Source organism: Protomyces lactucae-debilis, assembly GCF_002105105.1.
Source record: "Protomyces lactucae-debilis strain 12-1054 chromosome Unknown BCR37scaffold_19, whole genome shotgun sequence".
NCBI lineage: Eukaryota > Fungi > Ascomycota > Taphrinomycetes > Taphrinales > Protomycetaceae > Protomyces > Protomyces lactucae-debilis.
Genome location: NW_024468011.1, coordinates 243,122 through 256,843, shown reverse-complemented (window position 1 = coordinate 256,843; position 13,722 = coordinate 243,122). Strand labels below are relative to the sequence as shown.

At 51.4% G+C, this 13,722-nt stretch overlaps 6 protein-coding genes across 6 annotated transcripts; 4 read left to right on the top strand and 2 right to left on the bottom strand.

Annotated features, from left to right (window-relative positions):
* Positions 1-1,018: 1,018 nt before the first annotated feature.
* BCR37DRAFT_405622 (P-loop containing nucleoside triphosphate hydrolase protein) lies at positions 1,019-3,185 on the bottom strand (the record flags this gene model as incomplete). The annotated part of the gene is made up of 2 exons (XM_040872095.1): positions 3,038-3,185; positions 1,019-2,990 (listed from the first exon to the last, which is right to left on the bottom strand). The coding sequence occupies exons 1-2, from the start codon at positions 3,082-3,084 to the stop codon at positions 1,019-1,021; spliced, it is 2,019 nt and encodes a 672-aa protein (XP_040723181.1). The 5' UTR covers positions 3,085-3,185.
* A 796-nt stretch (positions 3,186-3,981) lies between these two features.
* BCR37DRAFT_350832 (transmembrane amino acid transporter protein-domain-containing protein) lies at positions 3,982-5,268 on the top strand (the record flags this gene model as incomplete). Its single annotated transcript, XM_040868037.1, has 1 exon — positions 3,982-5,268. One exon carries the CDS (start codon positions 3,982-3,984, stop codon positions 5,266-5,268), a length of 1,287 nt encoding a protein of 428 aa, XP_040723180.1.
* A 148-nt stretch (positions 5,269-5,416) lies between these two features.
* On the top strand, positions 5,417-9,018 carry BCR37DRAFT_382696 (uncharacterized protein). Its single transcript, XM_040869933.1, has 3 exons — positions 5,417-5,507; positions 5,556-5,834; positions 5,882-9,018. The coding sequence occupies exons 1-3, from the start codon at positions 5,436-5,438 to the stop codon at positions 8,801-8,803; spliced, it is 3,273 nt and encodes a 1,090-aa protein (XP_040723179.1). The 5' UTR covers positions 5,417-5,435; the 3' UTR covers positions 8,804-9,018.
* Positions 8,954-9,652, top strand: BCR37DRAFT_122459 (uncharacterized protein). Its single transcript, XM_040866005.1, has one exon. It carries the CDS (start codon positions 9,104-9,106, stop codon positions 9,578-9,580), a length of 477 nt encoding a protein of 158 aa, XP_040723178.1. The 5' UTR covers positions 8,954-9,103; the 3' UTR covers positions 9,581-9,652.
* On the bottom strand, positions 9,597-11,029 carry BCR37DRAFT_382693 (actin family). The gene is made up of 3 exons (XM_040869932.1): positions 11,008-11,029; positions 10,919-10,948; positions 9,597-10,815 (listed from the first exon to the last, which is right to left on the bottom strand). Exons 1-3 carry the CDS (start codon positions 11,011-11,013, stop codon positions 9,724-9,726), a joined length of 1,128 nt encoding a protein of 375 aa, XP_040723177.1. The 5' UTR covers positions 11,014-11,029; the 3' UTR covers positions 9,597-9,723.
* Positions 11,030-11,148: 119 nt separating this feature from the next.
* Positions 11,149-13,568, top strand: BCR37DRAFT_382691 (uncharacterized protein). The gene has a single exon (XM_040869931.1). It carries the CDS (start codon positions 11,361-11,363, stop codon positions 13,428-13,430), a length of 2,070 nt encoding a protein of 689 aa, XP_040723176.1. The 5' UTR covers positions 11,149-11,360; the 3' UTR covers positions 13,431-13,568.
* Positions 13,569-13,722: the final 154 nt, after the last annotated feature.

Below are 13,722 nucleotides of genomic sequence, written 5' to 3'. Positions count from 1 at the left end.
AGTTGAGGTGTTGAGAGTGGTTCAGGCTTGACTCGCTGGTGCATAGACTCATTCGCTGGCGTCTTCGCTAGAGACTTTGTACCATCGAAAACACTGCTGCGGCTTTGACTTGATCGATGACCCAAACTCTTCTTTGCAAATGGTTGTCGTGGCGGTAGAGAAGCAAAAGCAACAGACTGCCTCGGGGATCGTGAAGGCGCCGCAGTGCTGATCGTTGTGTTTGGTGAGGAAGCTGAACCCAGTGAGCGTTTTGGCGGTGATGCTAGGTGTACTGGTTCGAGATAGTCCTGCGCTTGTTGCGGCGGCAACGATGCGACCAATGCTGGAGTTGTCGTTGTAGTACTTGCGGCGTCGGAGGCTTCTAGCTGGCCTTCAGCAGCAGCTTCAACGTGCAAGTCCGATGCTTCTTCAGTAGGGGAGAGTAATGCAGGCTCCTCAGTCTCGCTCATGTCCATTGCCATGCTGGCATCTTCCAGCTCTTCCACCACAAGCACCTCTTCCGCTGCAGGCACCGGTGAAATCGGCATGTTCGCAGAACTGGCCATCACGCTCGCCCTGTGCTTGGCTGGACTAGGCATTATTTTGACTGGCGACGGCGCACGGCTTGTCGCTTTTGGTATCTGCTTGTCAGCAATCGTATTTCGCATGGATCTACTCACATTCGTCAATTCTCTGAATGGTGTCCGTGACGCAAGAGTCTTCGTCTTTCCCGGCGTCTTGACCATATCGTAAAGAGACGCCTGCTGCCTGTCCAAGACACTGCGTGTGTAATCGTTAAGCCAGTCTACATCCTCTGCGACATAAAAAGCAAATTCTTCGAGCCTTTCATTGGCCTGGCCGTGGAGATAGTCCAGCTCGGTCTGAAACCATGCGGGCGTTGCCTTTGCGGCCATATTGAGCCTGTTCCTGCTGCTAGCCCCCCTTTACCTAGTGTTCCTGTTGTGCTTGTTGTCTCTTTTTGTTTTTGAAAGTCGCGACAGAAATGCACGTGCACGGCAACCACTTTTTCAGATGGACGCTACAGGTCGGCGAACATGCCTCCACTCACAACCATGTCCCGGCCTCCTTCACTGCCGCTCTCTCCTTCGTCTTCTCCTTCTCCCTGCTGCTCGTCTGTCTCCCTCTCTATCCGCTTCGCTGCATTCCGCATCTTCTTCTCCCGTCTCAACTCCTTCCAGTCAGCCTCAGCCTCACTGTCAGAGCTGTCCACAGTCTTAGCAGCAACAGGCAACGCTGCAGCATTCGTAGCAGACTCAGCATCTCTCTTCCGCTTCTTCTTATCACGCCTTGCTTCTTTTCGTGCCACCGCATCCATTTTGTTTGACCACGCCGGTGCTTCCACTTTCGGTTTCCGCTTGACAGCTACTTCCCCTGCTTCCACCTTCCTAGCGTGTTCCGCATCCGCTTTTGTGAGTGCCTCAAGACGTGCAGTTTCTCTGATCTTATCGGCATAGGCAAATGTCCGCATATCCACACGCTCACCTTCATACACCACATCCTGTGCCTTGAGTTCCGGCATGCTCGGCAATCGCAGTAAACCATAACTTGCCGCACACCCAGCCAAATCAAGATCTGCGAGCCTGAAGATATATGCAGCTTGATGTTTTGTGTAGAAACGGATATAAGACACAAAGGCCTTGATACCACGTTCATACAAATCCCGATCTTTCCTCACAATCTGCTTCAATCGCTCATTGAGTGTCTTACAGCCCTCATCGACTGTATCAGACATACTCGCATCCACTTGATTGTCTGGAGTAAGTCGAGGTAACGGCAACACGGGTGTCTTCCGGACTTGTAGGAACTCAACATACTCCTCCTCACGACCCCAATTCAAAAATAAAACTGCTTTACCCGGACGACCCGCACGTCCTGCACGACCACAACGATGGGAAAAGGCACTTGGATCTTGTGGTGGATCCAGTTGTATGACGAGATCGACGTCTGGAATGTCTAACCCGCGCGCAGCGAGATCTGTGGTGAGGAGGACACTCGGCGTTCCTGAACCCAGCGAGATGAAGCGTTTAAAGTGTTTTTGTCGAATGGAAGGTGCTTGCTTGCCGTGTAGGGGAATCAGCGTGAATGCCTTGAGCTGCGATAGCTGTGAGAGTAACGGTGTAAAATAGTCCACTGCTGCACAGGTCGGCAAGTATACAATACTCTTTGTCAAGTTATCCACAGCCAATGAATAATGCAGCACACGTATCAATTGGGCAATCTTTTCAGCTGGATGGAGCACCATGTAGCCCATCTGCAGACTCGTTGGTGTTCGCTTGTCATCGCCGAGATGCGCCTTGACTTTAACGATGATCTTGACGGGGTTGCGAAGACCGGTGCGAACGAGTTGTGAGACGGCATCTGTCATGGTGGCAGAGAATAAGCCTGTTCGCCTTTGTTTGGGGAGCTTGTTGATGATACTGGCTAGAGTATCGTGGAAACCCATATCAAGCAGCCTATCTGCTTCATCCATGATGAGCACTTCAAGCTCTTTTGTCTTGACCACGCGTGAAGTATTGAAAAAGTCGTTGATCCGGCCTGGCGTACCAATCAGTACATGCGGACTGGATGCATTAAAGGCGACTAGATCCTGTTGGACAGAGGTTCGGCCTCCAATGAGTAACTGCGAGATGAGCACCGGTTCTGGCTCTGGCTCTTGTACTGTATCCTCATCCACTTGTCCATGCTCATCCATTAGAAGTTCTGGCTCGTCTCTTTCGGGCACAGACAAGGCTAGAATACTGGTGAATACAGTTTGTATCTGAATGGCCAGCTCTCTTGTTGGGCAGATGACAAGGGCGCCAATATGATGCCGCGAGAAGGGTTCATCCCGTTGAATAAGCCTTTCAATCAAGGGCAGTAGAAATGCAAGCGTCTTGCCGGAGCCTGTGACTGCCTCGACAACGACATCCTTGTGTTTCATAAAGAGCGGGATTGTGCTGGACTGAACGGGCGTCATTTGTTGGAAGCCCATGGTTGCGACTGCCTCGCGTCTTTTGGCTGATTAGCATTTGTGTGGAGTGACGTGACAAGAACATACATCCATGGGGTCAAGGGCACCTCTAGCTTGTCCCATTCCCTCGACATGACCCTGCACTCCGAGTATTGCTACAGTCAGTATAGTCTGTACTAGTCAAGTTTTCTATTTTGTTTTTTGTCGCAACTCGGCGCCACATCCCAGCCACATCAGAAGCCAGTCACAAAGAGGCTGTCGGAGAGACGGATTCGTTCCTTGGACATATGTCCACTCTGATCACATACACAGCACATCTGCTATACCATCTTGTGCATATATAAGGGATGCCGGGTGGCCGGCTGTGCTTGTGTGTGAGGGCAAAGATCAGCCGGCGAGATCTGAATGAAAGCCGAGGAGGGATATCCACCATCTTGACCATCGACTCTGAAGATATTAGACAGACAGATACTGGTCCAGATGAAGCCTGTTGGCTGGATCTACAGACTGCGTTGAGTGCGCTGGACTGTGTCACTTCGACTCACTCGTCGGCCAACGCCTAAAAGCACTTGATGGCCATGGCCCGCCTGCAATTTGAGGCGAAGGGTCGGGCCAAAAGAAGCGAGAACTCACGTCATCTGCAGCGACAGAGACAAGGCCTCAACTTCAGCTTCAGAGTCATGCAGTATCAGGCCTGCAAAATACATCCCGTGTATAAAGTCAGAGACAGGCGCACCCAAACATGGCCTTCACTACACTTCCCCCTCCACCTGCACACCCTTCACATCATCTTCCCTGCTCGGCGTTCATCAATTTAGCTTCGCTTGACCATGTCCGGTTTTGCACAGCGTACAACGGCACGAGAGACCGTCAAAGATGAAGAAGCCCTCCCATACACCGGCCTCCAACTCGGCCGCTACCACTCATCGTCACAAGATACAGACCTGACGAGAGATGGCTTGCCGATAGACAACGATACACCTCAGAAATTGGAGGATCCTCGGGGCGATGTCCTTGGCAACCCAAATGGTATGACTTGGATTCAAGTCGCTGCCCTACTTGGCGCAGAATACATATCCCTCGCCATTCTATCATTTCCCTGGAGTTTCAGCTATCTCGGCATTGTCGGCGGCATTCTCGTCACCTTGGTCGTTCAAGGTATTGTCATCTACACATCCATGATTCTCTTTCGCTTCTGCGAGCAAAATCCAGGTGTCAAGCATATCTGTGATATTGGCCAAATCTTGTTTGGCGGTCACAAGATCTTTTATGAACTCACCATGGTGGGTCTGTTGCTAAACAACCTCTTCATTCAAGCGCTACACTGTCTGACAGGTTCCATCATGCTCAATACTTTGAGTGGACATACAATGTGCACAATTGCCTTTTCTGGGCTGATCGCGATTGCTTGTGCTATTGCTACATTACCACGTACATTTGCACAAATTAGCTGGCTCGGCTGGGCATCTGCCCTATCCATCTTGGTTTCCGTTATTTGTTCAATGGTCTTTGTCGGTATTCAAGGCGAGCCTAATGGTTATACGGCTGCACGCGGTCCTGTTCACTGGTCTGCCAGCGCAACCACAACCGATTTCATCTCTGTCTTCAACGCAGTCTTGAATATTAGCTACACCCTCATTGGTCAAATATGTCTGCCAAGCTTCATTGCTGATATGAAGAAGCCCAAAGACTTTCCCAAAGCGCTCTACTCCGTGGCTGTGGTTGAGATGATACTGATGCTGACGTGCGGTATTTACTTTTACACACAAGCAGGACAATTCACAAAAGCACCAGCCATCGGCTCACTCAAGGGGAACTATGCCAAGATTGCCTATGGTCTTGGATTCCCTGCTGTGATTGTCATTGGTGTCTTGTATGCGAGTGTCTTGTGTCAGTTCCTGTACATGCGATTCACAAAAAACACACGACACGCACTCGATGCCTCTGCCAAGGGAAACACTAAAAAGGGGTGGATGATCTGGACGGGTCTCGTGTTTGCCAGTTGGGCTGTGGGTTTTATTATTGCTGAATGTATTCCCTTCTTCAGCGACTTGCTCTCCGTCATGTCGAGCTTGTTTGACAGTTTCTTTGGCTTCATTTTTTGGGGTGTCGCATACTTCCACATTACACCACGGCATCGTTGGTTCAAGGGCAAACGCGGCTGGCTCGAGGGACTCTTCAATATCTTGATTATTGCGATTGGTGTGTTTATCTTGGTCGTTGGGACATGGGCGTCTGTGGCGAGTATCATTCGCAGTTACTCAAGTGGCGCTGTGGGTTCGCCCTTTAGCTGTGCGGATAACGGTGTTGCAGTCTAATTTCACCCAGTGCCGGCTTGCTAGACTACTGTTCATTGCATGTACACATTGTACAGTATAGCAGCTACTATAGCTCCATATATTTTCCTGTCATCTGAATTCTCCGTCACAACCAAAATTCACTGAGACGCGACCATAACAAACACAACCATCACAATCCAACATCAATGCAGTCCCTCAGGGCACGAGAGCTGACTTTCGACCAGGGCTGGTCACATGCATGCCTGCAACCCTCCATTGTACTTTCCTACATTTTCATAAATCACAGAATGCTAATACCGCAAAAGCTAGCAGAGGCCGGGTTCCACTTTACACCACTCAACCCAGGCGACGACACAACCACCTGTTTTGCCTGTGAGAAATCGCTCGGCGGGTGGGAAGCAGGCGATGATCCACTACTTGAACATGTTAAGCACAGCAGTGCGTGTTGGTGGGCATTACTTATGATGCAACAACGCACACCGACTTTAGCACCACAAGGTCCACAAATGACGGCTGCGCGTGAAGCGTCTTTTATGGGATGGCCGTATGAGAAGAAACGGGGATGGCTTATCAAAGCAAAGAAGGTAAGCTGACAATCTTCACGTACGATCCACTGTGACTAATCTGGTAGATGGCCAAAGCAGGCTGGCACTATGCACCGTCAGAAGAGAGCCAAGATGCAGTCGCGTGTTTATACTGTTCTACGGAACTAGATGGATGGGAACCAAAAGATGATCCACTCAAGGAACATGAAAAGCGCGCTCGAGACTTACAGTGCGCCTTTTTCACGGGTCTCGTTGACACGGCTGCTGTCGTCCAAGATACGGCAGCTGTTAAAGGACCTGTCGTTGCAGACAAAGTGTCAACGACGCGACGCGGTCGTAACAACTCGGTGACGACGATCCAGTCAGACACAACAGACGTCTCTACCATTGCTTCCATCGCAATCGCCGAAGCATCCGTCAAGCGACAAAAGGGCGGAAAGCGCAAACTCCTCAAGAGTAAAACAAGACTAGACCAAGACATCGTCCCTGAGCCAGTGATTGAAGTGGATGACGAGGCTGTCAGTGCTGCTGCCAAGGCGGCCATACCTATCGTCTTACAATCTGCTCGCAAGAAACGAAAAAGTGATGTTGCCTTTTTGTCGTCAGATAAAGCAGCAGTCAATGGTGATGCGGAAACGCATTCACCGTCAGCAAAACGACAATGCAACCAAGCGGGCCCGGTGAGACGATCAAGGCGAAGCGGAAGTACGTCAGGCTTGTCATTGTTTGCACAAGCGCTTCTATCACCGGAACCGGAGTTGTCCGTTGTTTCTCAACCTTCGTCGACTAGGAAACGCGCTGTTCGCTCGAGCTCCAAGACGCGTGGTCGTACGGGACGCAAGGCACTGGAAGATTTGGAGGAGGACGTTGCCGGCCCCATCATCGTCGATGCAATTGAAGAGCATGTTGAAGAAGAACCAGTCATGGCGAAATCACAAGGCAAGAAGAAGAAGAAGATCATCGAAGAAGATGCTTTTAATCCTGTCCTGGCAGAAGTGGCACCTTTGAAGCCGGCTACGAGCTTGCCTGAGCGACGACGCTCGACAAGGAGAAGCTCCGTCAATGCTACTCAGCAGGCGAGTATCTCGATCAAACAAGAAACATCCTTTTCTGCAGCAACCCTGCCAGCACTCGAGGAAGAAGCAGTCCAATCCCCCAAAAAGTCTCAGCAGACTCAACGCCGTCAATCAAGATCGTCGACGCGCCAATCCTTGACTGCTGAACCCGTCGCTTCTCTTACTTCTCTAGGACCATCCAAGCGATCTAGTAGTGCACAACGACGCTCTTCTACGCGACGCGGATCTGGTGCGACGATGGGCAGTTTGTTCCTCGAAGACATCCTTTCCTCAACGCGTCACGGTGGATTCAGCTCCCAACCCATTGCCCAGCCGGTCGTCTTGGAGGAAGAAAAAGAAGTCGGAGACATGAGTGAGATGCCCCTTGCTCCGTCCAGATTGACTACGAAACCTGCACGAAAACGTACGTCTCGCATGGTTGCATCGTCTGTGGTACTACAAGAGGAAGACCTCGATAGCGGCAACAGCAGTTTCGCAAGTGCCTACTCATCATTGAGCACTCAGCCTGCTTTCGTCGACCAGACGAGTGCTCCGCCAGCAGCAGCCAAACGGCGTCCGTCACGCGGTGCCTCTCAAGTTGCCAAGAAGATCATTGAGCAACTTTCGGATGAGGAGGAGGAGAGGAAGAAGCCTGTTCAGACTGCCGTTGAGCGTGTTCGACGACGTGCTTCTCGCGCCTCTTCAACAGTCCCGCAAGTCTTTGTCGATGCAAGTTCTCAATTCCCACCACAAGAGACTGTTCCTACTGCATCCGAGACGGTCATTGAAGTCATTGCTGAAGAATGTGAAGACGTTGTTGCGAAAAAGGCTCCGGTTGCACGAAAAGTCAAGGGCGCTGCAAAAGTCAAAGTGCCGAAGAAACGTTCCTCTGTGCCGACTGCTCCATTGCAGGTCGTTGAAGCGGATGCAATCCGCGAGCCTGCGGATCCTGTGTCTCTGCCTAGTCTCGCGGAGGCAGAGCTGGAGCCATTGGCCGTGACCTCACCAGCGCCAGTCATCCCAGAGACTATCTCTCCAACGCATCCTCTATCACAACTTGCACAGTCAAATGTCAAGATTGTATATGGTACGCCTGAACCGGGAAGTAGCCTGCCCTCTGAAGAAGTCATCTTACCAGCCAAACAACCCGCCAAGCGTCGTAAAGGCCGCGTCATCCAATCACTTTCAACAACAGAGGAAGTTGGTTTACCCCTGCAAGAACCCGTTGATGAAATCATACCAGCGCCTGTCTGTGCACCCAAAACAAAACGCGGATCAGGCATTAGTAAAGGAGCACCGATTGTTCGACGGACTTCGTCGAGGCGTGGATCAAGCAATGCGGGTGGTACTACGCTTGAAGAGATTGTCGGTGCTGTCATGTTGGATTCGAAGGGTAAGTCACGCTTACAACGGATCAAGAAGAAGCCTGTTGTTGCTGAGCCTGTGATGCTGGAGGAAGTTGTGCCGGAAGAGTTGGAAGCCAGGCAGCCTGACAAGGAAGAAGCCTCGCTCGCGGTACTCGTGCCGGACGTTGAAGCGACTGCGACCACTGAACCCGCTGAGGAGGTTGTCAAGGAAGTCTCACCAGTTTGCGAAGATATTGCGTTATCCTCCGTCGCAGCAGACATCATCATGGAGGAAGAAGAGGAACAGGAGGTGCCCACGACCCCTGTCAAGCCAACGCCTACCATGATCCAAGGCACACCCATTCAACCCAGTGCATGGACAGATATTCCACGCGATCTCTACGACGCATCCACCATGCTACAACCTGAACAGATCTGTCAACTTGGCGACTTATCTGCCACGGAACGCGACATGACGGTCGAGCACTGGATTCGATTCATTGCTAGACGTGAAGCGGATAAATTGACGGATGCATGTGAAGCGATGGTGACTCGTCTTGCTGAGGGTGGCAGGCTTGCTCGACTTGCGATTGAAGCCATGCCGTAGGTAGTAGGCTATGTCGCCCAGATATCCTAGCAGTCTAGTAGCAGATGAGTACCCTTGTACGCCATCTGAAGCTACATTGCGTCTTCGATGATGTCACAGCAGCCAAAGTACAAGAAGCCAGAACGGGGGAGAAGCGACTTGCTCCAGAACAAAGAAGAAACATGAGTTACACCGAGAAGAGTATCGTTCAGCTATATAGAAACAACAAGCTAACAATGACCAGATTCTGCACCAGCGAATGAGTCCACAGCGTCTCAAATCGCCACCTACACAGACTTTGTCGATGCCCACAAAGTAGGCATGCTGACAACGGTCAACACGTCCGGTCTGCTCGTGTCTCGCTGCATGGCTGTAGCAGACCGAGAAAATACGGTGGATCTGATTTTCCACACACATGCCGAGTCTGGCAAGACGGATGATATTGACAACAACAGCAATGTGAGTGTTTCCTTCTACAAGGATTCCACCGGTGAATGGTTATCGGTGTCGGGAAAGGCGGAATTGGTCACAGATCGTAACGTGGTGGAGAAGTATTACTCAAAGTCACTCAAGGCTTGGATTGGTGACAAGGGGGATGGCGTGCATGATGGAGGTCCTGGTGACCCTCGCATTGGCATCATTCGTGTCAAGACGAGCACGGTGACGTATGCAGTGCAGACGGCAACGACTATCGGCAAGTACATTGGTATTGCCAAGGGTATTGTTACGGGCGAGGTGCCGAGCATCAACAGCATTGTTGAAATGGCCGAGAAGGACATTGCCGCTGCACGCAAATAGTGTGTAGAACAAAAGATAGTGAAAGATCATTCTCTCATTTTGACTACGTCGATGTTGGGGTTCCCTATGTAAAAGAGGCTTCTTGAATCGCCGAAGAGCAATGAAAGCGGTAGAGCAAAAAAGGAAACGGAAGCCAAATTTCTCTAGAAGCACTTGCGGTAGACAATAGCAGGACCTGCCTCATCGTACTCGAGCTTCGAGATCCACATCTGCTGGAATGTCGAGAGGGAAGCGAGAATCGATCCACCGATCCAGACAGAGTACTTGCGCTCAGGAGGAGCCACAATCTTGACCTTCATGGAGGAAGGTGCCAAAGCAGTAATCTCCTTTTGCATACGGTCAGCCATACCTGGGTACATGGTGGTACCACCGGAGCAGACAATGTTGCCATAGAGGTCCTTTCGGATATCAACATCACACTTCATGATGGAGTTGAAGGTCGTCTCGTGAACACCGGCCGTTTCAAGGCCCAACACGGAAGGCTGGAAGAGTGCCTCGGGTGCACGGAATCGCTCATTACCAATGGTAATGACTTGTCCATCTGGCAACTCGTACGACTTCTCAAGCGAAGACGACTGTGCTGCAGTCTGAATCTCTTGCTCAAAGTCAAGGGCAATGTAACAGAGCTTCTCCTTGATGTCACGCACAATCTCGCGCTCAGCAGTCGTAGAGAAGGTGTAGCCACGCTCCATGAGGATCTTCATGAGGTAGTCGGTCAAATCACGACCAGCCAAGTCGATACGCAAGATGGCGTGGGGGAGGGCGTAACCTTCGTAGATGGGCACAGTGTGGGAGACACCATCACCAGAGTCGAGCACGATACCCGTGGTACGTCCCGAAGCGTACAGCGAGAGGACGGCTTGGATAGAGACGTAGAATGCAGGTGCATTGAATGTCTCAAAGATAATCTGTGTCATCTTCTCCCTGTTGGATTTTGGGTTGAGGGGAGCTTCAGTGAGGAGGACTGGGTGTTCCTCTGGAGCGACACGTAGCTCGTTGTAGAAGGTGTGGTGCCAGATCTTCTCCATGTCATCCCAGTTGTTGACGATACCGTGCTCGATTGGGTACTTGAGGGTGAGGATACCACGCTTTGACTGTGCCTCATCACCGACATATGAGTCCTTCTGGCCCATACCGACCATGACACCCTGGTGACGCGGTCGTCCTACGATCGAAGGGAACACGGCACGAGGTGCGTCGTCTCCTGCGAAACCGGCCTTGACCATACCTGATCCCTTTGTGGGTGTTAGCAAGAGATTGATGGATGTGTGGGAGCAAAGAGAAGCCTGTAGAAGCAGGAATGGGCGGTTCTTTGTGCCGTGGTGGATGCTTGCTTACATTGTCGACAACGATTGCTGCGATTTCGTCCTGGAAAAGTGAGTTAGCAGATGGATACACCGACGAAGCATTGGGCAAGGGTGACTTACTTCCATAACTGCCTGTTGAATGAGAAGATGAACGGGTGGTTGATGAGGTGTGTGGGTTGTTTGTGGTTGAGTTCCTTCCGCCTCGCCGTCGTCACAGGGACAGCAGTCAAGTCACAGCTGCAATCCTGTCTCAGCACTGGCGCCAAGAGGAGAGCTGGGTATGTAATGACTGGGTAGGTACTGACTGGGTAGGCAGCTACTGGGTCGAGTCTGTTGCTGGTCTGTCTAGAGGAGCTATGGGAGAGGAGACTGGAGTGCTATAGACGACCGAGTGCCAGAGGGAGACGACCACAGTGCCAGGGACAGTGCCAGGGACACTCCAGCTGCTGCTCTACCAGACTCAACATGCTGCCATGCCCATCACAAAGCTCCCAGACACAGACATCAAGCTCCTCTCCGCCGCTCAAGTCTGCACAGATCCAGCTGCAGCACTCAAAGAACTCCTCGAGAACAGCCTCGATGCACACGCTACGTCCATCTCCATCCTCATCGATGGACATGGACTCGATCTCCTCACAGTCAGGGACAATGGACACGGCATCCCATCTGCTGACAGGAACAAGCTTGCTTGCAGGCACTATACCTCCAAACTGACAAGTCTTGAGGATCTCTCGCACGTAGCCACCTACGGCTTTCGTGGAGAAGCACTTGCTAGTCTAGCTGATATTGCTGCTACCTTTGTCGTAACCACTCGGACTGCCCAAGATGCAGTTGCAACGAGCTACGAGCGCAACTCGCGTGGTACCTGCAAGCCAACAAAGACATCAGGTGAGCCTGTAGGCACAACCGTCACGGCTACAAAGCTCTTCAAGAATGTGCCCGTTCGACGGGAAAAGCTCAAGCGAGATGGCAATAAGAGTGTCGCTGCAATCAAGGAACTCGTACTGTCGTATGCGCTCGTTCATCCCAACGTACGCTTCCATGTCTCCATCAAGTCTGGCAAACGAGGAGAAACGCCGATAGTCGTCGTACATGCACCTGCCACATCGCTCGAGGCTGCTCTGAGTCGGTCCTTTGGCGCAACGACCATGTCTGCCTGCCTCATTAAACATGCACGGCTCCCTCTCATGGATGTCACGCTCGTCATGCCAAGACGCGATGCACCGGCAGCTGCAGTGGCGAATAAAGGTCATTTCATTTATATCGACCACAGACCACTGACCACAATCCGCGGATTACCAAAGCAGTTGCTCTCTCTGCTAAATACCTATGCTACGAAAGCAACAAGTGCCAGTAAGCCATTGATTCTCCTCAGCTTGACAAATCTCACAGGTGAGTATGACGTGAATGTCGAGCCAAGCAAGAATATGGTGTATGCCGCCAATGCGGATGCGATCCTCACTGCGCTCACAGAATTGCTCGATTCTGTCTATGCTGATACGAATGACGACCAGGCTTCTACATGTCAGCCATCGTCTACAGATCTCCAGCCATCTTCATCGATGCCACCACCACGTTCACAGCGTCGTTCAAGTTGGTTGACGAGCATGGATGATGTACCATCAGACTCTGATGATCAAGAAGAACTGCAAACGCAAGAAGCTGATGGCGAGGAGCAAGGAGCAAATCAACAGGAAGATTACGTGCCTGACCGGCCGGCTCTGACCAGTCCATGGACGATCGCTGCGTTGTCTGCGAAATCTACATCATCAAACCCTCAAGCTCAGCGAACACAGTCCTCACAGACTCCAGCGACCCGATCAATCAGCCCGACAGCTCCTCATCTGCAACCCCCTGCCAAACGTCAGCGTACGACAGAGCCCAGAACCACGATCGAGAGACCGACCAACACCAAGCAAAAGAAGCAGACGAATGATCTCTACACATACTGGCGCCCACAACCCACTCAATCACTGATTCACGATGATGCAGACTTAGCGGATCGTAGGGGTCAAGTGAGCGCTTCCTCACCGGTTCGAGCGTCTCGCACAGTCTATCCACCCGCGTCTCCCATCATCAGCCCGGCAGCAGAGGCCAATAGCAAGTCAAATCCGTTTTCTGGAGCGTCACCTACAAGAGCTTCCCTTGTGCGCGCTTCAAGAGGCTCAGAAGATCGCATGCGAAAGCGAGTCATGCTAGAGCGTTCAGAGCCAGAAGATCAGTGTCATGATCGAGAACTCGTTCTATCCACTACTGGCATGCTAGTCACAAGGACGACTGTCAAGGATAATGGACTCAATGATGGTCTATTTCTAGGGATCGCAGCAATGGGAGATGCCGTGGACAACATGACAGACCTGTCACCGCTTGCCAAGCTAGATGGTGGATTATGTTTGCTCGTGGCGTCTAGCCATGTCTCAACACTCGGACTCTTTGTCACGCCACTGTCAGAAGTCTCTTCAACAATTCCAAAGCTGCAAGAGACTAGGTTTACAGAGCTGAAGCGGATGGGTGATGCTGATAGAGTGGTGCGAGTTTGGTAGATCTTTGTTTGCTTTGCTCTGTTTCGAGGTTGACAGGTGTCAAGTCGTTTCAAGACCTGGCATGAAGCGTATGGGCAGTGATTCAATTCCATATAGCAGACATTACATACTTGGCCATGTAGCATTTCTTCTACTTGAGTATCAGCCAATTGCATGACTTTGCCAGATTGTTGTATCCTTGCTTCCATCTGAACAGATCACACTGTGAAACGGTGACGGTTGCAGATCTCCTCGACCGCCGCTCACTTTATCACCTCATCAAAGTGAAGCTTTGCAGCCATGAGACATGTCG